This window comes from Rhinatrema bivittatum, chromosome 17 (genome assembly GCF_901001135.1).
Source record: "Rhinatrema bivittatum chromosome 17, aRhiBiv1.1, whole genome shotgun sequence".
NCBI classification, from domain to species: domain Eukaryota; kingdom Metazoa; phylum Chordata; class Amphibia; order Gymnophiona; family Rhinatrematidae; genus Rhinatrema; species Rhinatrema bivittatum.
Genome location: NC_042631.1, coordinates 2,180,256 through 2,205,734, shown reverse-complemented (window position 1 = coordinate 2,205,734; position 25,479 = coordinate 2,180,256). Strand labels below are relative to the sequence as shown.

Here is a 25,479-nt window from a genome sequence, read left to right as displayed (position 1 = left end):
TATTTCCCAGAAACCAAAGTATATAGGGTGTCAGACAGCAAGGAGGACATTTTCAGCATCATCGCAAAATGCAATGAAGGTAAAAACAAAAGGATATCTTATCCCCACATGCACACGCCAATCTGGATCCTTGGCAGAAGATAGGGAATTCTAACTATAGACTCTGTTCCTCACTCCCTGTGTAAGTCCTTCAGCAAACTCAGAGTTTCTTCAGTGTACCTGACGCTGCTCTTCTTAATATTTATTCTAGTGATATGTAATTGAAAAGAAGTTTCCACCATTATTTTCCACTGTCTGTTCTTTAACTAGGGAGTCGGAAGCCAATGCAGCAAGGGGATATTGCCTTGCAGAAAAGTCGTAGTGCCTTGGCCTGTCCAGGACATGCCTGCTTCTGGCCCAAATCCAGTGCTGGGACTGTCAAGGTGCCCTACACCATCTCCTCTGTTTATAGTGAGTTTTCTGAATTTATTTACCAGCATTTTCCTTAAGATGTTATCTACTATGAAATTAGTATTTAAGGACACCTGATAAAGCACCTTCATTTTCTCTATCATTATTATACGTTCTATGTAAACCGATATGATGTGCATACGGTTATCGGTATATAAAAACACTTAAATAAATAAGTAAATAAATAAGTTGCTTTTCAGTCCTCAGCTTCACATAAATATGGACCATCCAAACTGCATGCAACATGGAATTCAAAATTTACTAATTAAGATTTTGGACACAGATTTTGACATGTGGCTCCTGGTTACAAAATTGAGCAAGCAGGCTAGTAAAATAGTCATTACTTTTATAAAATATCCTCAGATTCCCAGGTACATTCATACTACATAGTAATAAGGTAAATGATGCAGATAAAAACCTAAATGGTCCATCCAGTCTACTCAGTGCTGTAACCACTGATTTATGCAGATTTCCTTAACGGATTCCTGGAAGCACAAAGCAGTGAATTTATATTTCAGTGGACAGAAGACAAAAGTCTTTAAACTCCATACAAGTTGGGAATTGTTTGGAAAAACACCTGCAAATCTATTGTTATTATAATTTACATTCCACTGATGCATGACTAGATCTCAGCGGAGTAAGACAAAAACATTACAAACATCAATTAACCATGAAATTATCAATATAATGCACATACAATAAAGACAGCAGCATTAAACATAAAATTATAGGAAAATAAAAATCATCAAACATAACCAAGAAGAAACAAGAACATTAAACAAATAAAAAACAAAGATGTATAACAAAATATAAACTTTATTCATAAACTATTAAGGAGACACAACACTTTCCACTCTAAGTGTGTAACCAATCAGCAACCATTTAATGACTATTAATCTCTTTTGTCATGATCATGGCATCAGAAATCCTTGTAGTGTGTTAATAAGAAGTACATCCACTTCCTCTCACCAAATCTCAGCAGGGGATAAACAAACAATGGGCCTCAAGCAGTATCAGTGGTATCATTCATTTGCTGGTTCTGCCCTATTGGTCACCTTATCTGTGTCAAAAATGTATTTCCTTAAAAATTCTCTATGTCATTAATAAAAAATCTTTACTTATATGAAAGCTAAATACTGTCCCGAGGTCCCTCTTTAATTTATCCATCTCGGGCATCAGCTCATGTTTTGGTAGACTCAGCTGCCTGTGTCAGGGGTTACCACTTGTATCACTTATACTAACCCTCCCATAATGGCGAACTGCTCTAAATGTGGTGAGCAAATGAATTTAGAGCTGTTATAAACACATAAAATTAATCAGGAAAGGCCTGGATAAAATTAAAGCATTAAATGCTTTTTCCTAAAAATCATGTAACAAGTCAACTCCAAGCAGAGCTGGTAAGTTGTTTCATTAAATTGGAGCAGCCACAGAAAAAGGAGCCCTAGTTTTGACCAATCATAACATTTTAAACATAGGAACAACCCAGGCACATATACCAGTAGACCATAATGAACTGGTAGGAATATAAATGGTAAGAATAGAATGCAAATGAACTGGAACATTGTTAACAAGAGCCTTAAAGATTAAGAAAACTATCTTCAATTTTATTCCCCAAAGTACAGAAAGCCAATGTAATGAGTGCAACCTGAAAAAGGTATGATCAAACCATGAGCATCCTTTTATCAACGAGGCAGCAAAACCAAAAAAAATCAACCACAAAAAGGTGATCAACCTAGTAATGACATTCTGTGTCAACTGAAGTACATATAATACAGTAGCAAGGAGGCCAATAGGGCACTACAATAGTCCAGGTGAGAAAGGACTATTGCTATTTTTCCAAAATCAGCTGGAGAGAAGAAGGGTTTAAGCCAACGAACCATTTCTATCTTCAATTAATCATGTTCCAACAGATGTATTGTCAGTATTTGCCAGCATATGGCTAGGGCTTGTGTACTTAAGTGTACCTACAGAAGCCAAATGAGAGAACTCCTGGAGCATATAACATGAGTTTGTGTAAGGCCATCCATACACACAGAAATGTTAACAGGTTTTCCTCTGTACCATTCTTCAGAGAGAAACTCATGTCACTAACCCCAGTCTTCACAACCTCTTTCCCTAGATGCCACTGATAAGACTCTGATTGCTGCAGCCATGCAGGAGTTCACCACCTTGACGTGCATCCGGTTTGTGGCCCGCACAACAGAAAGTGACTACGTACAGATTAAATCAGTAGATGGGTAGGACCCAACAGCACTGACTTCTTTAACCAGGTCTTTGATTACCGCTGAGAAAGTGTCTCCAGTTGCTGCCAGGTTTTATCAGCGTGGATTTTGCTCACTAGGACTGAGGGATGGGGTCCAAGCAAGCCTTCCAACCATGGAAAACAATGATAGGTTTTTGGCTTGCTTTAGAAAGGAGAAAGTTAAAGAAATGGTTACATTTTGATGATTGAACTCTTTTGCTCTGAAGAAGCTGACAACCACTGACAATACTATAAGGGTCATCAAATCTGTTTTTTAAGTCAGATAGAATATTTCTTGTAGTGGCCTTAAACACTCATTGTTTGTGCAATCTGGGAGAGCCATGAGTATTTGAGGTCACTACAGAAGTTGTTCAAAACAAGGTAATGATGAGGGGTCATTCAGGGTCAAAGAAGATAGGTTTAGTAATTATACAGAAACTATAACAATTCTGGAGCTGTACTTATTGTATATGAAATAAAGATCTACTTAGTGTTTGGGTTCTTGTGGCCTGGTTTGGCCTCTGTTGGAAACAGGATGCTGGGCTTGATGGACCCTTGGTCTGACCCAGCATGGCAGCTTCTTCTGTTCTTCTTATGTTCTTAAAAGTCGCTTTCTTTTTCAGAATTCTCACTAAACAGTTCTCTCTCATCAATGCATTTCTCAGTTGCTGGTCGTACCTGGGAAGGATTGGGGGTCCCCAGGATCTGTCTTTGTTGAGAAGTGGCTGCATGTCTAAAGGAATCATCCAGCATGAGCTGAACCATGTCCTGGGCTTTGTCCACGAGCAGACCAGAAGTGACCGGGATCAATATGTGCAGATCATGTGGCAGTACATCCCACAAGGTACAACGCATGCTAGTTCCTCAGCACCAAGATCTCATGAACTGCCAGAGAAAGGTGTGCAAGGGAAGAAATACTAAATAAAAGCTTCCTGTGCCAGTCTGATTGAGTAAAAAATGTCTTGTCTCTGATTTGCACTGAGACCTCTCTCCATTTTGCAAATGTATCTGCACTAGCATTCACCAACCAAAAAAATCTGAAGCCACATGCAATTCTTTGAAGGCTTATCGCCTCATATCTAGAACTATTGGAAGGAGAGGGCAATAACTATTTTAAATAAACAAATGCTGTCTTCTAAGGATCAGAAGACTGATACTGTACGAAGGGCGATTGCTGACATGGTCTTCTGTCAGCTCGGCTAACAAGTTGGTACTGCAATCTATGCCTGAACTGAAGGGCTGTTAGCACTCAGGAAGCTTCCTTTTCACAAAACAAGACATTGATGCTTTATAGAAAATAATGCATCTTCTCTTTGAGAAATGTGAAAGCTTAAATTCTGGTATCAGTGACCACATCTGTGATTTGTACAGAATATACTGCCTTGTGGCAAGGTAAACAGTGGTGGTGCTATGTACTCCAGACTTTGGCGATCATGGCTCACCATGTGACTGTGACATTTTTAGGAGGATTCTGCAGTGCTTTGCCATTTCCTTCTGCAGCCCACTGCACATGGTCTTCCCAGGTGCTCTTCCATCCAGGTACTAGCTACACCCAAACCTAATAATAGAAGGACTAGGGGGCATTCCATGAAGTTAGCAAGTAGCACATTTAAGACTAATCGCAGAAAATTCTTTTTCACTCAATGCACAATTAAGCTCTGGAATTTGTTGCCAGAGGATGTGGTTAGTGCAGTTAGTGTAGCTGGGTTCAAAAAAGGTTTGTATAAGTTCTTGGAGAAGAAGTCCATTAACGGCTATTAATCAATTTTACTTAGGGAATAGCCACTGCTATTAATTGCATCAGTAGCATGGGATCTTCTTAGTGTTTGGGTAATTGCCAGGTTCTTGTGGCCTGGTTTGGCCTCTGTTGGAAACAGGATGCTGGGCTTGATGGACCCTTGGTCTGACCCAGCATGGCAATTTCTTATGTTCTTATGTACTTAGGTTCCAAAATCTGACAGGTTGAAGCCTTCTCAGGATGGTATTGCTGGGGGAAATATACAGTAGGGGAAAAATATTGCCCCAGAAGGGGCAGTAACCACTGAGAGAGCACTGTATTGCCCGAAGGAGACTTGGCTTGGGATTTCTCCCAAGAGATCAATATGTCTTGCTGCTATTAATCAGATATTAGTTTACATTTACTAGTAAAGAATAAACATTAATAATATCCACCCGCTGGCACCTGCCTGTGTAATCCCCATTCCAGGTACTTAAATTGATTATGGAGAGAGGATCACTTTAGAGAAAAAAAAGTGTTATTTCTGTGTTATTGGGAACAGCGCAGATCGTTTTGTTGGGGGCGGGGGACGATGTAAAATTCCAAAGCCTATTGTTGCAGACATCTTTTAATAAACCTTCAGCACAGAAGCACAAATTCACCAAACCTGGAGCTCCCCCTCCTCACACAGATTCAAGAAAACAAATTCCAAAAATGCAATTCAACACCATTCAATTAAAAAGAAACAGGAATATGTTTCATATATATGCAATTAAATGGAAAATGAAACCAAAAGCATCAAGAGTCCTGGCTTAAACTCAAAAGTCTCTGTAGAGAAAACAGAAAAAATTACTCTACGAAGTCCCAATGAAGGTTTCTATGGAGATCACCTAAAACTGAAAGTCTATAGAAAGATCCCTTAGAAATCAAAGGTTCGTGCTCTGTAGATGATGCACTTCCTTTTCTCTTGGACACTCCAGTAAGTGGTTTTTATATAACCAGATCACTGGCTTTTGGATGAAACCCACAACTCATGTTCTTTTCAGTTTTTTGGAGACGTGGATCCTTCTGTTCAACATTGTCTTCTTATCAGGTGACCGTGCAGGTCTCTCCCCAAGCCTTCACCTTTCTCCAGGAAACAGTAGGACACTCGTTAGCTGATTTTAGCAGCTTATTCTTTGCAGGATCTTCTGCCCTTACTCCACCATTGCCACCTGCTTGGGAAGCAGCTGTTACTTCTGGCTCAGACCTGCTCTCTATCCGGGCTTTTCTCTCTTCTTTTTCTCAGCTGATGAGAATCCTTTCAGCGTTTCCTTATCCTTTCCCTGATTGGGGGAGGACCACACATGCTGCACTATGACGATTTGATCCTAACCATTCTGAAATATGGATTAACCTTAGATGTGCTGGATAAGATTATCGTCTACGCCAGTGGTTCTCAACCCTGTCCTGGGGACCCCCCCAGCCAGTCGGGTTTTCATGATATCCACAATGAATATGCATGAGAGAAAATTTGCATACACTCATGCAAATTTTCTCTCATGCATATTCATTGTGGATATCATGAAAACCCGACTGGCTGGGGGGGTCCCCAGGACAGGGTTGAGAACCACTGGTCTACGCCGTCAGGCACTCGGGTTGTAAAAGGAAAAGAGCATCAGAGAAACTGGGGTGGGGACTACACCTGCCTTAGAGAACATGAGTTTATTCATGTGGTCATTTTGTAAGGATCTAAATGTATTTCACATATATGAAAGTCATGTTTATTGTAATTAATGTATATTTTTCATAGAATACATATGTTTTCTATAGTATTAATTCCCTAAAGCTTAAGGCTCCTAACTTTGACAGTTAGGCCCCTATATTGACCCTTTTGAAAATTCACTAAGCCCCTAAATTTAGGATGGTTTTCCCAAATTAGCAGAAATCAAGTTGAAATAAATAAATAAATTAAAAGTGGATGGCTATGGGCGTAGAGTTAGGGTGGGTAAACAAAGTTAGGTGCTTAGGACTAGGCACCTAATTTAGAGTCCAAAATCTAGAAAATGAATCGAAGGCCTAAATTTAGGGCCTAAGTTTTAGGATCCTCAATTTATTTGAATTTTCAGCTGAAAACTAAGGCTTCTAGGTTCAGCTGAAAATAGACTTAGCCTAGGCTCCTAAATATAGGTCCTCAGCCTCCATACTGTGTGACTCATACTTTAACCCATCAAGCTTCCCAGATCTTTTCATGCCATCAGGATTGGAGACCTCTCTTTTATACAATATTTCAAAAAATCTGATTTAAATCCTGCAAGTCTCGGGCTCTGCCTCTTGCACTTCGCAGATCAGACTTTGAAACATGAAATAATAAAAAGTCATAATAATCTTCTGTTTTCCTTGCTGTAAATAAATAAATCACTGACACTGGTGCCTTTGCTTGTGACCATCATTCATTGCTCCATGAACTAAAAAGACATGCAGCAATTAAGAGCACTAACATCTTCTGTTCCCAGTGCTGAGCATAAGGTCCTAGTGGAAGAAGATTGCATATGGTATGGATGACTTTTGCTGACCCTACTGAGATAATTGGCTGAGGGAAGCACAGTGTTTCAGGCTGCAGTTATTGGGTGCCATAAGTAACTACTCTCCCCTATATATTCCCTCCTGTAGCTGTCGTGAGTAACTTTATGAAAGCTGAGCCAGAAACCAATAACCTGGGCCTGGACTATGACTACACCTCAGTGATGCATTATGGAAGGTGAGAATCGGGTGCTGGGCAGTATGTCTCCATGTCAGGCCTGATTTGTGTGACATTTGGCACTAATTCTTTTTGTACAGAAAAATGGATCTTCGTGGACTCGAAAGCTCATATCCACCATCATCATCTTTGGATAATTCTCATGTTGTTCCAATAAAAGGAATCAAATTTGCTTTCTCCAGGACCGATATAACTGCTAGACCCCACACCACCTCTGTAGACATCAGTGACATCAGCCTTTTAGATATATCTAAATTCAGACTGAAGATGCTATTGGGCTTATCGTTGATCAATAGGGCATGATGTACACTGTGGGTGGTATCAGCAGTGAAGAATTAAGCTGAAGGCTGAGTATTCAACCACCCAAGGATTGCTATCTCAGTACAGCGTGCCTTACTACAATTACGAGTATTATTTATTTATCTTAATGAGTGTTTTACAATGTTTTAATCTAATTTATAACTGATACTGTTATGTTGGAATAACAAAATGGGATTGGACCGTTTATTGGTTTATGTTTTCTTTTTCTGGGGTATTTTGCCTGCCAGTTTCCTCCTGCTCATTTTGGTTCACACTGGGACAATACCATGAGCCTTAATCCACAACTCCCAGAGGATTTTTCTCATTTTAGCCCTCTCCTCCCATCTCATCTGGTTATTATAGCAGCAACAGTTCTTGGCCAGAGGATGTTTGAATCTGGACACTAGGTATTGCTCTTAATCAATGAAGTAGACTCCCGGCCCATTCCTCTACCCCCTGACCTCCACAAGAGGATGCGAATGTTGTCTCTGAAGCATGCCCAAGGAGGAGAGGAATTGGGCATTTGATGATCATTCACGATACAGAAGTTCTTCCTAATGTTTATGTACAGTAAGGATTAAGATTAAGGCCTCATAGATTCATTTATGTCTCTGTAGGTTTGCATTTACTAACACATCTGGAGAAGCAACCATAGTGCCCAAACCTGACTCATCTGTAGAGATTGGACAGAGATATGGACTCAGTAACCTGGATATTTCTAAAATCAACAAGCTGTACCAGTGTGGTAAGGAATCTGTGTGCTGGCATCAAGGCTGAACACTGGGGAATCTGTGTGCTGAAGCATTTTGCTCTAGGCTCTGAATGGGAGTGATTATTTCTTTGGAAGGTAGAGACCTTCTATCAAACTCTATTTCAATCAGGAGCAATAATGCCATTTCCTGCCTTCTTCTGTAACCTCCATCTTATAATGTTGAGGGGAAAGAGACAGTATGATGTCAGTATCCTTGATGAGGTGTGTAATACCTGAAGCTGAAAAAAATCTTACTTTTTTTCATGAATAGTCATTTTTGGCTATTTTCTTTTCTCATATATTTTCCCATCCTACTCAGTGGCTGAATTTGGTACTGCCATTTGATCACAGAGAACTGCGCATGCAGCTGACACTGGCACTTCCATGGTAATTAAGATCTTACCATTAAAGCATTGCTATAATCCCTGACTGGGTTATAGGACTCCAGAGTCGTGCATCTGGGGTGTGGTAATCCAAAAGAGCTGTATGGGGGGGGGGGGGGGAGGGAGTGAAGGGCTGCTGTGCACGGAGCTAGAGAGGGTCCTTGGGTTGATAGTGTCTAGCAATCTGAAGATGGTGAAACAATGTGACAAGGGATAGCTAAAGCCAGAAGAATGCTGGGCTGCATAAGAGAGAGGAATAACCAGGAAGAAAAAGGAGGTGATAATCCCCTTTGTACAGGTCCTTGGTGAGGCCTCATCTGAAGTACTGCATTCAATTCTGAAGCTCATATCTCAAAAGGGACAGAGACAGGATGGAGGAGGTCCAGAGAAGAGCGACCAAAGTGGTGGGGGATCTCCATCAAATGACTTATGAGGAGAGGTTGAAAAATCTAAATATGTACAACCCAGGAGGAGAGGAGGTGCAGGGGAGATAGGATACAGACCTTCTGATACCTGAAAGGTTTTAATGATGCACAATCATCAAACCTTTTCCATTGGGAAGAAATCAGTAGAACTAGGGGTCACAAAATGAAACTTCAGGGAGAACAATGCAGAATCAGGAAATATTTCTTCCCAGAGAGGGTGGTGGATGCCTGGCATACCCTTCCAGAGGAGGAGGTGAAGACAAAAACAGTGAAAGATTTCAAAGGGGCATGGGATAAACCCTGTGGATCCCTAAAGGCTCGAGGATGGAAATGAGGAAAAGAGAGCATGGGGGTAACTTGCTGGTGTGGCAGTTACTACCCTCAACTAATAAGCCTTCGTACTCTTGATGCAGTTCCATTATTGCTCTCTGCTTTTACGACAGGGGGAAAAGAGGAAAAGGGTAATTAGATTCAGAAGCAATCAATAAGGACATTGGATTTATGGTCTGGGAAAACAAATAAGCAGTGGGGGAAAACAAATAAGTATGGGGATAATTTGCTGGTGTGGCGGTTACTACCCTTAACCAATAAGCCTGATACTTTGGATGCAACTCCAACATTGCTCTCTGCTTCAACGGCAAGAGGTAACGGGGAATTGAACTCAGACAGCGACCAACAAGGGCCCTGACTTTGATGGCTTGGGAAACTAAGCAAGGGGGTGACTTGTATGGCACAGCAGATGCTACCATAAGCTGCTGAGCAGACTGGATGGACTGTTTGGTCCTTTTCTGCTGGCATTTCTATGATTATAAGTTTCTGTTAATCCTACTGAGAACACTAATGGTTCTATGGAATTATTTGATGAGTGACCTGATGGGTGAAGAATGCCTTCATTCATGTGTGAAAAGAGGGTGTCATACTGGCAGTCTTGACAAGTTACTCTTCTATTGCAGGCACATGCAGCTCTCTGCTCTCTGACTGGACAGGATTTCTGACCTCTGCTAATTACTCTTCTCACTACTCAGACAACTCTGACTGTGTTTGGCTGATCCGACTCCCAGCTGATAAGGTAACTTGGACTAATCAATAGCTGGAAGTGATAGGGATGTTCTTTCATTCAAACAAAATAGGAAATTTTAATGAAATTTCCCATTTGTTTTTAAAACAAAACATAATAAAAAGAACACAATTTATTTTTCCTTTTTTTTTGTTGAGTTGGCCAGTCCCATTTTATTTGGAAGAAGATATTAATGGCAATGGCCTTAGTCTGCTAACACCATTTGAAATAATGGGAAAGGCAGGGCAGGAGTGAATGGGGATCATTCCTGCCTATACAGGCCGATGTAATATAGTGCACTCAACCGAGCACACTGGATTAGTGCATCCACAAAGCTAATAGTCTTCATCAAATGCTAATGCATGCTGATGAGCGTTATTAGCTATTCTCCCCCAATTAAAAAACAAAAGTGCACCCATCGCGCACATTTTTATCCTCAGATGTTGTGATCCTGCCTGGACCAGGCATTAATTTTTGAGCAGCCCAAAAATTGTACAGAAAAACCAGAAAATACTGCTTTTCTGTACTTCCTCTGACTTATTATCATGATGATATTAAGTCAGAGGAACAAAATGGAGAACCTTTAAAAAAAAAAAAACGTGTATGGGCAGTCAGGTTAGGAAAAGGGTCCATTTTCCTAACCCGCTGACCACCACCTCTCCTGAGTGCCCACTGCTGAGGAGGCCCTGCGGGTGCACAATTTCCCCTAGCACCTCCTTTTTTACCACGGCAGCTGATTTAAATATTAAACCGGATGCCCTGGAGAGGTCGATTGGTGCGTGTTAGGAGAGCGGCTGCTCTATCATGAGCAGCCGATATCGCATTGCCCTGTTTATGGGGGTCAAAGAACCTGGGTGAGGCTGCAGACATCAGGGAAGGGTCCAGGAGGTAAGGGCTCACAGCAGGGCAGGGACTGGACTATTTTGTCTTTATGTATTTCTTTATTTAAACATGTTTTGAATACCGGATATTCAGTTTTGCCATCATAATGGTTTACATTACCATTCATAGGAGAGAATATAATACATGGACCAGGGGCAGATTGAGCATCCCCCGGTGGGCCGGTCGCTCTAGTCAGGTGGTCTGGGGAGCGCGGCCGTGACGGAGCCGCGCTCGGCAGACCACGTGATGCATCCTGGGCTGGCCTGGGCAGCGAATCCCCGGGCCGGTCTTCCTCGGGAATCCGCCGCTGACATGGACTGTCCTTAGGTTCCATGCAGCGCCTCACGCTGTCCTCCTTTCTCCACCCTGACAGGATTTGCTGGCGTGGGGGGGGGAGACCGACTCAGAGGTACATCAGGGATCAAAGTTGGAGGCAGGTGCCATGGCCACTGGCAGGTTTTAATTTCATTTTAATTGTCCCTTTTGCAGACAAGAGGAGGACTTTTTTTTATTTGGGTTTACATTGCCCCCACCCTATGCCTTTCATAACAGCTCTGTATCGCTCCATGGTGCGACCTCATCTTGAGTATTGTGCGCAGTTCTGGTCACCTCAGCTCAAAAAAGATACAAGAGAATTAGAAAAGGTACAGAGAAGGGCGACCAAGATGATAAAGAGGATGGAACGATTCCCCTATGAAGAAAGGCTAAAGAGGTTAGGACTCTTCAGCCTGGAGAAGGGATGGCTGAGGGGAGATATTATAGAGGTCTATAAAATAATGAGTGGAATGGAACGAGTAAACGTTTATCAGTTGTTTAATCTTTTAAAAAGTACAAAGACCAGGGGACACACAATGAAGTTACTAGGCAATGTACTTAAAACTAATAAGAGAAAATATGTTTTACTCAATGCATAATTAAGCTTCAGAATTTGTTGACAGAGGATATGGTGAAAGATATTAGTGTAGCTTCATTTTAAAAGATTTGAACAAGCTCCTGGAGGAAAACTCCATTAACAATTATTAAGGTGGAGTTGCAGGTATCCACTGCTTATTATTAGGATAAGCAGCTTAGAATCTCTCTACCCCTTGGGATCCTGCCAGGTACTTGTGACTTGGATTGGCCATTGTTGGAGGTGGGATACTGGGCTTGATCGACCTTTGTTCTGACTCAGTATGGCAAGTCTTATGTTCTTATGTACCAAGAACTGGGAACAAAGAATCTGAAACTCTCAATTCTGCCTCTGTCCCTAATTCTCTGTGTGAGCCAGAGTAAGTCACTTTATGTACCTTTGCCTCAGTTATAAACTCAAGTGTAACTGTGGGCTCTTATAATACTGTTCTCTTCCCTCATAGGCTCCCATGCAGTATCCTTAAGTAATATTCTCTTTTGCAGGTGGCTGCAGACTGTCAAGCATGTTGGAATCCTGTTTGGGTGATAGACACAGCATAAACCATTGTATTTTGCTATTATCCTCACACCAGTTATTTGGACATCATGAAATCTGGTCCTAAAAAGAACTTCCCATATCTTTTATTGAGCAGAAAGACCATTCCTCAACTCACTATACAGTTTCCTCAGGAGTCCCCCAAGGCTCTTTGATCTCACCAATTCTTTTCAACATCTATTTACTCCCCCTCTGTCATATACTATCTGCTCTGAACATTCAATTTAAGGTATATGCTGATGATAGTTGGTTTTTTGTTCCATATAATTTATTTATTTATTTATTTATAGAGTTTTATATACTGTCGTTCGGTTTTGCCATGTTGGGGAGGTACCCGTAATGGAGAAGGTTTTCATGGGTAATGATTCAGATGGACTGAATCAAATCACGGTGAACCTAGAAGATGTGGTAGGCCTGATTGACAAACTGAAGAGTAGTAAATCACCTGGACCGGATGGTATACACCCCAGAGTTCTGAAGGAACTAAAAAATGAAATTTCAGACCTATTAGTAAAAATTTGTAACTTATCATTAAAATCATCCATTGTACCTGAAGACTGGAGGATAGCAAATGTAACCCCAATATTTAAAAAGGGCTCCAGGGGCGATCCGGGAAACTACAGACCGGTTAGCCTGACTTCAGTGCCAGGAAAAATAGTGGAAAGTGTTCTAAACATCAAAATCACAGAACATATAGAAAGACATGGTTTAATGGAACAAAGTCAGCATGGCTTTACCCAGGGCAAGTCTTGCCTCACAAATCTGCTTCACTTTTTTGAAGGAGTTAATAAACATGTGGATAAAGGTGAACCGGTAGATATAGTATACTTGGATTTTCAGAAGGCGTTTGACAAAGTTCCTCATGAGAGGCTTCTAGGAAAAGTAAAAAGTCATGGGATAGGTGGCGATGTCCTTTCGTGGATTGCAAACTGGCTAAAAGACAGGAAACAGAGAGTAGGATTAAATGGGCAATTTTCTCAGTGGAAGGGAGTGGACAGTGGAGTGCCTCAGGGATCTGTATTGGGACCCTTACTGTTCAATATATTTATAAATGATCTGGAAAGAAATACGACGAGTGAGATAATCAAATTTGCAGATGACACAAAATTGTGCAGAGTAGTTAAATCACAAGCAGATTGTGATAAATTGCAGGAAGACCTTGTGAGACTGGAAAATTGGGCATCCAAATGGCAGATGAAATTTAATGTGGAAAAGTGCAAGGTGATGCATATAGGGAAAAATAACCCATGCTATAATTACACGATGTTGGGTTCCATATTAGGTGCTACAACCCAAGAAAGAGATCTAGGTGTCATAGTGGATAACACATTGAAATCGTCGGTTCAGTGTGCTGCGGCAGTCAAAAAAGCAAACAGAATGTTGGGAATTATTAGAAAAGGAATGATGAATAAAACGGAAAATGTCATAATGCCTCTGTATCGCTCCATGGTGAGACCGCACCTTGAATACTGTGTACAATTCTGGTCGCCGCATCTCAAAAAAGATATAATTGCGATGGAGAAGGTACAGAGAAGGGCTACCAAAATGATAAGGGGAATGGAACAACTCCCCTATGAGGAAAGACTAAAGAGATTAGGACTTTTCAGCTTGGAGAAGAGACGACTGAGGGGGGATATGATAGAGGTGTTTAAAATCATGAGAGGTCTAGAACGGGTAGATGTGAATCGGTTATTTACTCTTTCAGATAGTAGAAGGACTAGGGGACACTCCATGAAGTTAGCATGGGGCACATTTAAAACTAATCGGAGAAAGTTCTTTTTTACTCAACGCACAATTAAACTCTGGAATTTGTTGCCAGAGAATGTGGTTCGTGCAGGTAGTATAGCTGTGTTTAAAAAAGGATTGGATAAGTTCTTGGAGGAGAAGTCCATTACCTGCTATTAGGTTCACTTAGAGAATAGCCACTGCCATTAGCAATGGTTACATGGAATAGACTTAGTTTTTGGGTACTTGCCAGGTTCTTATGGCCTGGATTGGCCACTGTTGGAAACAGGATGTTGGGCTTGATGGACCCTTGGTCTGACCCAGTATGGCATTTTCTTATGTTCTTATGTTCTTATGTTCTTAAAGATATGGTACAGGCGTTGTAGTAAAAGTGAGGAAATGGAGCACTTCACATAATAAGAATGGTATAGCATGAAATAATATATATATATAAAATATAAATCCTCTTGGTCCGAGATACACTCCCCCATAACTCTGTATATAAATAATGATTGACAGATGGCTATCACATAATCATCTTAAACTGAATCCCAATAAATCTGAAATTGTATTTTTATTGCAAATCCTTCAAACAGTCCACTGTCACACCTATTGCTAAATGATACTCCCATACCTATTCTCTCCCAAGCTCAAAACGTAGGTGTATTGCTAAACTCAGATTTGTCTTTATCACAACACGTTTCCCTAACTATCAAAAATTCCTTTTTTAAATTGCATATGCTCAAGTTCTTATGTCTGCTCCTCTTCTTCCGCGACATCCGTTTGGTTCTTGATTACTGTAACGCACTCTACCTAGCTCTCCCAGACTCTGCAATTCAACCTTTACAACTCATACAAAATTCAGTTGCTCGTATCTTGCTTGGTTCACCCTCAAAAAGTCACATCAATTCTATTTTCTCTGCATTGGTTACCTATTGAATTCAGAATCCCATATAAGATACTATCTATTGTTCATTCACTACTACATAACCCGTCCTCAATCTGGCTTTGTTCCATTCTTTGGATTTATAAACCATCTAGGCATTTAATATCACTAAACAAAAATTTACTAGCTATCCCTTCTATACGTGCACGATTAGACATCACTAGGAAAAGGGCTTTCTCAGTTGCAGGTCCACTGTTATGGAACTCCTTACCGACCATGCTTCGTCAAATTTAAAATTCCAAGGAATTAAAATAATTGCTAAAAACATATCTATTTTCAAAAGCTTTTGCCACTTCAAACATTTAATCCTCCCACTTTCAATGTTCAGATATTACCAGGATTTACCCATTCTTTGTATTTCTTCCTCTTTGATTTCTATTTTATTCTTAATTTTAACCTAGCCTAGTTATTTTATATTTTATAATTTTATGTATGTAATTCTTCTTTTCTTTCGTATTATATTTGTTCATCAATTTTACTACTATTTTAATGTAAACCACTTTGTTCAATACTTTTATTGTAAAAACGGTATATAAATGATTTTAAATAAATAGCAGGGAGTCTAAGTGTAACCTTATGTAGGATATCAGGATTTGGTGGTTTGGGATTCACCAATGCTTAATCTTGTATTTTCTATCCTCAGGTTCTCCTGCAGTTCGATGCCTTTGATGTCCAGTCCACCCCTGGCTGTGTCTCTGACTACCTTAGGGTTTATGATGGAGACAGCCAGTCATCCCCTGTCTTACTGGACAGGGCGTGTGGGTCAGGAGAAATTCCCTCGTTAATAGCTTCTTCAAATCTATTGCTTGTGCAATTTGTCAGTGACGGGACCATTGCAGGGAATGGCTTCAAGGCTTCTTACAGTTCTGGTATGTAATTTATCTCTTTTCCCTTCCAGGCATTCATAGGGGAAAGAATGAAGCACTGGTCTTACTTTACTGAACTTCCATCTCAAAGAAATATGAGGATCCAGAATTCCCATACATAGTCAAAGTGGGTTACACACAAATGTTTAAAACGTTTTCCATTTAGGCACATCGCTGCTCTGTATTCAGAGCATGTATCTGGGGAAGACGTCTGAGCAGGAATGGGGGCTGTCTTCATCCCCCACCATGACCATTGCCTGCATCTAGGATGAGAATGAAAGATGCTGCTGCATGTGGGAGATCCCAGATGTTTTGTTTGTTTCAAACAATATCAGAGAACTCTGCAGGTGTTTGACTGGTTTCTTTCTTCTCAGTTAAATGTGGCACTGTACTAACCAAAAATACTGGGACCTTAGCATCTCCAGGTTCTCCCAACAACTACCCCCCTAACACAGACTGCACCTGGGTCATCGCAGCACCACAAGGTAATAAGGTGAGCAGATTGCAACAAAACATGGCTGTCACAGAGAGTCAAGGGGACAAGGCTATGCAATCACTTCAGGTCTCTGTACAACGCCTCCAGCATTCCCTCCAGTTCCTAGGGAACACTGTGTGTGTGTATGTGCGAGAAGTCTGCAGCAATGCATTGTACAAGGTTAATCAGTGAGGAGGATCAGTACATATCCATGAGCAATACCTTTTGGAGAGGTTAATATATTCATGCTATAGCACCTATGACACTTGTCTATCTCTCATCCTAGGTCTCACTGACTGTCATTTTCTTTCTACTTGAGATGAGTCGGAACTGTAAGTACGATTACCTGGTCATCCTTGATGGGTCCAAACTCAGTTCACCTTCCCGGGGCAAATATTGTGGTAACCAGATAGTCCCTAACATGGTCTCTACTGGGAGCTCCTTGCTGTTCCAGTTCCACAGTGACAAGTCTGTTCAGTATGCTGGATTCCAAGTCAAATATTCCTTTGGTAAGTTTTCATGGGAAGAGCCAGCACTCAGACAATTAAGCAAGACGTTTGCTACAGTCTTAGAACAAAATGACATATGTTCATCAGATCTGTACTCTGTATCTGCCTGCTCACAGAGCCCGTGAAATTTCTCCCTCTTATAACCCAGCAGGCCCAGAGAAGAATATGAGCCCCAAAATAAAATGTAACGTACTTTTAAATATCCAAAAAGATGAAGAGGTTGTTTTCTCTTGAAAGAGATCAGAAACATATCACACAGTCTTACTGGGGCCTAGCAGGAGAGCTCTTCACGTTGTTCACCAGCTTATCAAATGCCAGAGGATGTGGTTAGTACAGTTAGTGTAGATGTGTTTAAAAAAGGTTTGGATAAGTTCTTGGAGGAGAAGTCCATTACCTGCTATTAATTAAGTTGACTTAGAAAATAGCCACCGCTATTACTAGCAACGGTAACATGGAATAGACTTAGTTTTTGGGTAATTGCCAGGTACTTGTGACTTGGTTTGGCCTCTGTTGGAAACAGGATGCTGGGCTTGATGGACGCTTGGTCTGACCCAGTATGGCAATTTTTTATGTTCTTATGCTGGCTGAAAGCTTAGAACAATTTAATAAAATACATTAAACCATTAAAAAATAAAGTGAATATTACATTATAAAAAATACATATTACAATATATTTATAAAGATTTAACTGTAATTAACAACAAAAGAAAAAACAGAGTTAACCAAACCCTTAGCCATTGTATTCTGCAAATTGAAACGAGGGCATATGGCAAAATTCTCTTAATACAAACACAAACAAACTAAGATATAAATCAAGGAGCTAGAATGAAAAGATAGCCCAGTGTCAGAGCAAATTTAGACCCCACTGAAGACTATAGAGAGAAGCAGAGATCCCAATATATTGAGAGGAGAGATTTCTCCCATGCGCTGAGTGTATGGCATCTGCTGTTAGTTAGCAGGGAATAGCATTACAAGGTGGCAGCTGAGGGATATAAGCTGACCCAGTGCTTTGTGTTACGATACAAGCTGACCCAGGGCTTTGTGTTACAAGGTGACAGTCTGAGGGATACAAGCTGACCCAGGGCTTTGTGTTACAAGGTGGCAGTCTGAGGGATACAAGCTGACCCAGGGCTTTGTGTTACAAGGTGACAGTCTGAGGGATACAAGCTGACCCAGGGCTTTGTGTTACAAGGTGACAGTCTGAGGGATACAAGCTGACCCAGGGCTTTGTGTTACGATACAAGCTGACCCAGGGCTTTGTGTTACAAGGTGACAGTCTGAGGGATACAAGCTGACCCAGGGCTTTGTGTTACAAGGTGACAGTCTGAGGGATACAAGCTGACCCAGGGCTTTGTGTTACGATACAAGCTGACCCAGGGCTTTGTGTTACAAGGTGGCAGTCTGAGGGATACAAGCTGACCCAGTGCTTTGTGTTACAAGGTGACAGTCTGAGGGATACAAGCTGACCCAGGGCTTTGTGTTACAAGGTGACAGTCTGAGGGATACAAGCTGACCCAGGGCTTTGTGTTACGATACAAGCTGACCCAGGGCTTTGTGTTACAAGGTGGCAGTCTGAGGGATACAAGCTGACCCAGTGCTTTGTGTTACAAGGTGACAGTCTGAGGGATACAAGCTGACCCAGGGCTTTGTGTTACGATACAAGCTGACCCAGTGCTTTGTGTTACAAGGTGACAGTCTGAGGGATACAAGCTGACCCAGGGCTTTGTGTTACAAGGGTGACAGTCTGAGGGATACAAGCTGACCCAGGGCTTTGTGTTACGATACAAGCTGACCCAGGGCTTTGTGTTACAAGGTGACAGTCTGAGGGATACAAGCTGACCCAGGGCTTTGTGTTACAAGGTGACAGTCTGAGGGATACAAGCTGACCCAGGGCTTTGTGTTACAAGGTGGCAGTCTGAGGGATGCAAGCTGACCCAGGGCTTTGTGTTACAAGGTGGCAGTCTGAGGGATACAAGCTGACCCAGTGCTTTGTGTTACAAGGTGGCAGTCTGAGGGATACAAGCTGACCCAGGGCTTTGTGTTACGATACAAGCTGACCCAGTGCTTTGTGTTACAAGGTGGCAGTCTGAGGGATACAAGCTGACCCAGTGCTTTGTGTTACAAGGTGGCAGTCTGAGGGATACAAGCTGACCCAGGGCTTTGTGTTACGATACAAGCTGACCCAGTGCTTTGTGTTACAAGGTGACAGTCTGAGGGATACAAGCTGACCCAGGGCTTTGTGTTACAAGGTGACAGTCTGAGGGATACAAGCTGACCCAGGGCTTTGTGTTACGATACAAGCTGACCCAGGGCTTTGTGTTACAAGGGTGACAGTCTGAGGGATACAAGCTGACCCAGGGCTTTGTGTTACAAGGTGACAGTCTGAGGGATACAAGCTGACCCAGGGCTTTGTGTTACAAGGTGGCAGTCTGAGGGATACAAGCTGACCCAGTGCTTTGTGTTACAAGGTGGCAGTCTGAGGGATACAAGCTGACCCAGGGCTTTGTGTTACGATACAAGCTGACCCAGGGCTTTGTGTTACAAGGTGGCAGTCTGAGGGATGCAAGCTGACCCAGGGCTTTGTGTTACAAGGTGGCAGTCTGAGGGATACAAGCTGACCCAGTGCTTTGTGTTACAAGGTGGCAGTCTGAGGGATACAAGCTGACCCAGGGCTTTGTGTTACGATACAAGCTGACCCAGTGCTTTGTGTTACAAGGTGGCAGTCTGAGGGATACAAGCTGACCCAGTGCTTTGTGTTACAAGGTGGCAGTCTGAGGGATACAAGCTGACCCAGGGCTTTGTGTTACAAGGTGGCAGTCTGAGGGATACAAGCTGACCCAGTGCTTTGTGTTACAAGGTGGCAGTCTGAGGGATACAAGCTGACCCAGGGCTTTGTGTTACGATACAAGCTGACCCAGTGCTTTGTGTTACAAGGTGGCAGTCTGAGGGATACAAGCTGACCCAGGGCTTTGTGTTACAAGGTGGCAGTCTGAGGGATACAAGCTGACCCAGGGCTTTGTGTTACAAGGTGACAGTCTGAGGGATACAAGCTGACCCAGGGCTTTGCTTCTTGGGGAGGTACATTTCCCTGGCTGAATGTTAGAGTGACATAATCACATCTGGGTGCACAGCATAATATAAAACAATTTTATATTCATGCATGAAAATGAACCCACAGACACAGGACAGAAGTTATGGGACAGCAAATACTTGGTGTCTTAAGAACATAAGAAATTGTCATACTGAGTCAGACTAAGGGTCCATCAAGCTCAGCATCCTGTTTCCAAAAGTGGCCAATCCAGGATGCAAGTACCCAAACATTAAGCAGATCCCATGTTACTAATGCCACTAATATCAGTGACTATTCCCCAAGTCAACTTGATTAATAGCATTTTATGGACTGCTCCTGAATGAACTTATCCAAACCTTTTTTAAATGCAGCTATGCCAACTACCTTAATGACATCCTCCAGCAATGAATTCCAGAGCTTAATTGCGCATTGAGTGAAAAATAATTGTCTACAATTTGTTTTAAATGTGCTAATTGCTAACTTCATGAAGTGCCATTTAGTCCTTCTATTATCTGAGAGTCCTTTCATGATTTTGTAGACCTCTATCATATCCCCCCTCAGCTGCCTCTTCTCCAAACTGAACATAGGGGAGCTGTTCCATCCCCTTTAGCATTTTTACTTATTAGATAATGATTGTTTTTAATAAAGATATTGAAAATGAGAGGAGCATTTTTTGTGGGCAATTAAGCTTTGCTTAGATTTGTATTTATTGTTTCAATTAAGGATTGTGACATCACTTAGGGTACTGTTAAGACTGATGTTATAGAAATATAAGTGTTTTGCACTTTTATTTTGTTATATTTATTGTACCTGCTTTGAGAGTACTTCTTGGAAACAGTAATCAAATGGAAATAAACAGATTATTTTAATATAATTACCAAAAAATGGGAGATGATTACCAATGTTTCCTTCTGAATTTTTGCCCTAATTCACCACTTGCAGTCTAAGTCAAAATGCCAACTCTCAAGACTAATATTAATTTTTGTGCTATTTTGCAGTTGCATCATCCTGAAAGGTAACAGAACACTTGGCACACATGGATCCAATCATTTCCTGTACTGCGCTTATTCATGGACTTGAATTGGATTTTAATGTTCTCCACCTTTGACTTGCGCTATGCAGGACATGATAATCTGCTCAGTTATTCCCATCCACCTCAAAGTATGCACAAGAGGCAGTCCTTTTTCAGTGGTTCTGCTGGTGATAGCTTATATTAGACACAGGAAGGACATGAAGTAGGCTCGAGTAGCTATTCTTCTTCTTGAGCAGACTGCAGGGACTCTTGTAGTGGGACAGTATAGCATACTGTACATCTGGTAATGCTATAGAGCTGTAATAGTAGTAGTAGCCGCTCTTGGCCTTCCAGCAAGCAGTGGTTACAAAATCAAAGTCACTGGTGGGCACACAGCATTCCCCACCTGAAACTCACCTCATTGACCAAAGGCTTGCCTGCTAATAGGTTGGGTGATCTGCTTAAACTGAGGTCATGTTCATTCAACATAGTGATTTAAGTCCACATCACATGACAATCAACTGGCCAATCAGGTCATAACTTCCACAGTTTGAAATATAATTACTTGTAAGATCACTTTACAGGGTTGATCTTACACAGACACTGTAATAATTACTTAGAATGATTTAGTATAACATGTAAAGAAGTATTTGATAGCTTTGGTATTTGACAAGAATTAACAGGTACATTAAGAAAATAAATACAACCTGCTTGCAAAACGCTGTGCGCATTACTCACTGAAATGACATAACTTCTGCTGGGCTAGCAGTGTTAGACCATAGCAGCACAAATGACACAGGCTGGAAGCTCTAACAGATTTATTGAGGCATGAGCAGTGAAGGACAAGAGTTGCATCTGATGAAGTGGAATTTTGTCCTTGAAAGCTTGTAAGCCTATAAGGTGCCATCAACTTCTGTGTCAATTTTACTGATGCAACAGTAAATGGCTGCAGTTCCTAGTACCTGTCCACATATGCAGGGCACAGAAGCTTTGGGGGAGATTTGATGGCAAGGGTTAGAAAATTCTGTGTCCGTTTTTCTGGATTCTGCAGTATATTTGCACATAGTTTTGCAAAAAAAACCCCAATATTTACTAATTTTATTTTCAATATTTCCTTTGAAAAAATTACATTTTCCAACCTTAGCTGTGAACTTTATTGCTCTTTTCTTTTATTGTACTTTTGATGCCTTTCTTTCTCCCACTTTCTTCTCCTCTCTTTCCTTAGCTGCTCCCCTACTCTCCTCAGCTTGTATCCCCCTCTGTCCAAAGATGCTCATCCCTTTCCACCTGGTCCTACTCTTCCGCTGCCTTCTCCTTCCCCTTCAGTCTCTTATCCCTCATCCCCCTCCAATTTCTTTTTCTTTCCACCTTTCATTTGTGCTCTTTCACTCTAGGCTGCCGCTACCCCCCTTCCCTTCAGTTTTCGCTTGGTTCCATCTGGTGTCCAGCCTTCCACACCAGATGGTTGTAGCCAACATTATGTGACTCATGCATGGACAGCAGCACAACTGGGGCAAGGGTCTCTGGCAGGTATCAGCCAAGGTGGGGAAGGGTAGGGGGGGTAGCAGAGTTTGCTGGTTGGAGGTCAGGGTTAGGATGTCAGGCTGGATAAGGGGCCAGCAGTGGCAAGAAGCGAAGCAGCAAATGGCAAAGAAGGAACTGCCACTTACTGTGGAAAATCTTGTGGCACCTGCCATGTCCACTATACAAGCTGTGCACTTGCACAGGGCAGAAGCTCAGAGATGGCAGCAGCCTAAGGAATCACTGGGAACCCTATCCTGCTGGCAGCTTAAATGAAGAGAGGTCTCCAGAGCCACTGGCAGAAGTGGAGACCCCAGGACTGCTGGTGAACCTGATCCTGTCGGGAACCAAAGTGAAGAGGCCCCAGGGCCATCGGCAGCCAGTGAAGTGGATCATATGGCCACTGGTGAACCCCAACCCACCCAGGGCACTATGGGGCAGAAGTGTCTTAAATTATCCATCAGAAATCTGGTCACCCTTCTCTAACCTCACTGCACCTGTAAATGATGTTCAGACACAAAAGTTCACTTTAGGAAAAAAGTGAAGCCCATGAATAGCTCCATTAGAATCCATGGGGGGTTGGCAGGAGGAGGCGGGGCAACTCAGTAATAATTTGCACAGGTCAGCAAAAGTGGTAGCACCAGCTCTGCCACTGATTCTTGGCTAACTAGGGACACGATGCCTATATAACTATTAAGCAAAGGAAATAGTTACTATTTTGTTGCATTAATGTACATAGAGCTAACATTTCTGACAGACTAATAACTAATTATAGGTATTAACCCATACCATATCCATGTAACATGTAATTATACAGCTCCACACATCTGTAACTAGTTGTAGTTGCTGGTCTCTGTCACACCGAGGGCAGAGCACTAGAAGAACGTTTAATTTTGGTAAACTTCCACATCAACTAAAAGCACCAAAGAAAGTGATATTTGTGACCAAAAGAGGTTAGTCTCACCATTTGCTTCCTAAATAGCAAACTAATGAAGTACAGTCCTATTGGGAAAAAGGACAACAGTACCATGTTGTGGTGTGACTTCTCAGGGAACTGCTGCCAGTGGTGGGGACTTTTTCACCTCAAGGAAAACTTTAAAAATGTGCCCTGTATGTTGTAAAGATAATGACAATCAAAGGAAGTGGTATTGTCAATTAAAAATATACCAACAACACAGTCTATCTTATGTCATAAATATAAAGTGACATTTATTGCATCATCTCGGATGCTATTGTAAAGATAATTACATGACTATATCAAGCACTAGGGCAGGTTATGGCAATAAACCCTCATTATTCCTCTGGGAGTGTTTATATGCATGATTTATTTATTTGATTTATATTCTGCCTTTCAGACACTTCAACAAAGCATATATCTGCAAAGGGCATGCAATAGAGCATGAAGGTCATAAGGAATAGCAGTGGGATTTGAACTCTGGCTTTCCTGGTTTGCAGCCCACTCTTCTAACTACTAGGTACTCCTCTACTCCTGATTTGAGATTCTGAGTGCAGCTCAGAAGTCAGGCCTCAGAGGAGGTTATTCTGTCCTGCCTTCCATGGTGCTTCCGCTTGCTCCTACAGGTAGAGCTGCTCAGGAAGTAAGATAAGACTGCATGGTGAACCAAACAATGCCATCTCTTTTGTTCTTAGAAAATAAAATCACTTTCAGAGGAACTCCCTATATTTAAGTTTGATGGGCTTGAGATTACAATCTCCTGCATAATTAAAGATCTTGGAGTAATGGTCGACACAAAACATTCTATGAAAGAACATGTTAAAAAAACCAGTAAAAATAGGATACTATAATTTGCGCATTTTGCACTGATTAAAACCATACCTTGAATTTGCTGTCGCCTGATTCTTCAAACACTAAGTTTTTCATGTACTGACAACTGCAGCTCCCTACTTCTTGGAATCTCAAATAATGAAATTAGGCCTACAACTTTTGCAGAACTCTGCCGCTAGTGTTGACATCTGCAAAGAAGTTTGACCATATCACACCTACGTTGTATAATTTCCACTGGCTACCCATACATGCAAGAATACAATACAAAGTTCTCATGCTCATTCATAAAGATAAAACAATATGGCTAGGTTCAAGTCTCCATTTTTACACCCCACAAGGCTGCCTTCGGTCATTAAACCAAGGATTACTAGTTGTACCAAGAACTCAACAAGGGCATTTAGGGGAGATACATGAAAGAGCAAGTTCAATTGTGAAATACCATGCCAAGAGATCTTTGATTGGTCGAAGGAATAAAAAGCTTCAAACACCACCTAAAAATTTGGTTTTTCAAACAAGCCTTTGTAGATGTAATTTAGGCAGAAGTTAGGCTTTAATGGTGACACTGTAAATTAGGCAACTGTTTGAATCAGTTAGAAATTAGAGCACTCTGTAAAGTAGGTATCAGTGAGTGGCAGTTGTTAAAATTGTAAAGAGGGATGAAAGGTTATGTTTTTAATTGATTGCTTTTATTATGCTTGTTTGTTCATTACAGTTTTGTATGTTTAAAGTGAAACTGCTTTGACTGTCAGAAAGGTGGCATATAAATAAATAAAAGGGGACAGATGTGTAAATTGCATGCTTGGTCTTTGCACAAGTTTTTGCTTAAGTATCAAATCTGTGCTTTGAGTAAAATTTCTGTTATTTCAGAATAGTTTCTTTTGCCCAGTCCATAAGTTGTAGTCCCATGCTCACAGGCCCTATCACCTCATGCTTCTGAGCAGGCGGTGAGCTGTGTGAATGCAGGTTAACTTAGTTCTTATACTCACTGCAGTCTGAAGATACCATCATGACTGGTGTGGAGTCCATGACGGGGGCCATGTGCGGGGAGGGGGGACAGCATGACACTGCCACCAAATTGCTTAGGGATGGTTTTAGCAAAATTCATCACTGCATGTCAGAGATATGTTTGCAAACTATGGATGTATATTGAATTTCCAAAAGTATGTGAATTGTACACA

The 25,479-nt window shown here is 41.5% G+C and overlaps 1 protein-coding gene across 1 annotated transcript; it reads left to right on the top strand.

Moving 5' to 3' along the window:
- The first annotated feature begins 323 nt into the window (after positions 1-323).
- Positions 324-23,059, top strand: LOC115079457 (astacin-like metalloendopeptidase). Its single transcript, XM_029583075.1, has 10 exons — positions 324-450; positions 2,570-2,687; positions 3,358-3,536; positions 7,062-7,149; positions 8,067-8,194; positions 9,962-10,077; positions 15,706-15,931; positions 16,303-16,421; positions 16,690-16,912; positions 22,722-23,059. The coding sequence occupies exons 1-10, from the start codon at positions 324-326 to the stop codon at positions 23,057-23,059; spliced, it is 1,662 nt and encodes a 553-aa protein (XP_029438935.1).
- The last annotated feature ends 2,420 nt before the right edge of the window (positions 23,060-25,479 follow it).

Coding starts and splice junctions, on each gene's coding strand:
- LOC115079457 (XM_029583075.1), top strand. CDS start 324: ATGCAGCAAGGGGATATTGCCTTGCAGAAAAGTCGTAGTGCCTTGGCC. Junction 8,195..9,961: donor CAACAAGCTGTACCAGTGTG/GTAAGGAATCTG, acceptor CTTCTATTGCAG/GCACATGCAGCTCTCTGCTC. Junction 10,078..15,705: donor TCCGACTCCCAGCTGATAAG/GTAACTTGGACT, acceptor TTCTATCCTCAG/GTTCTCCTGCAGTTCGATGC.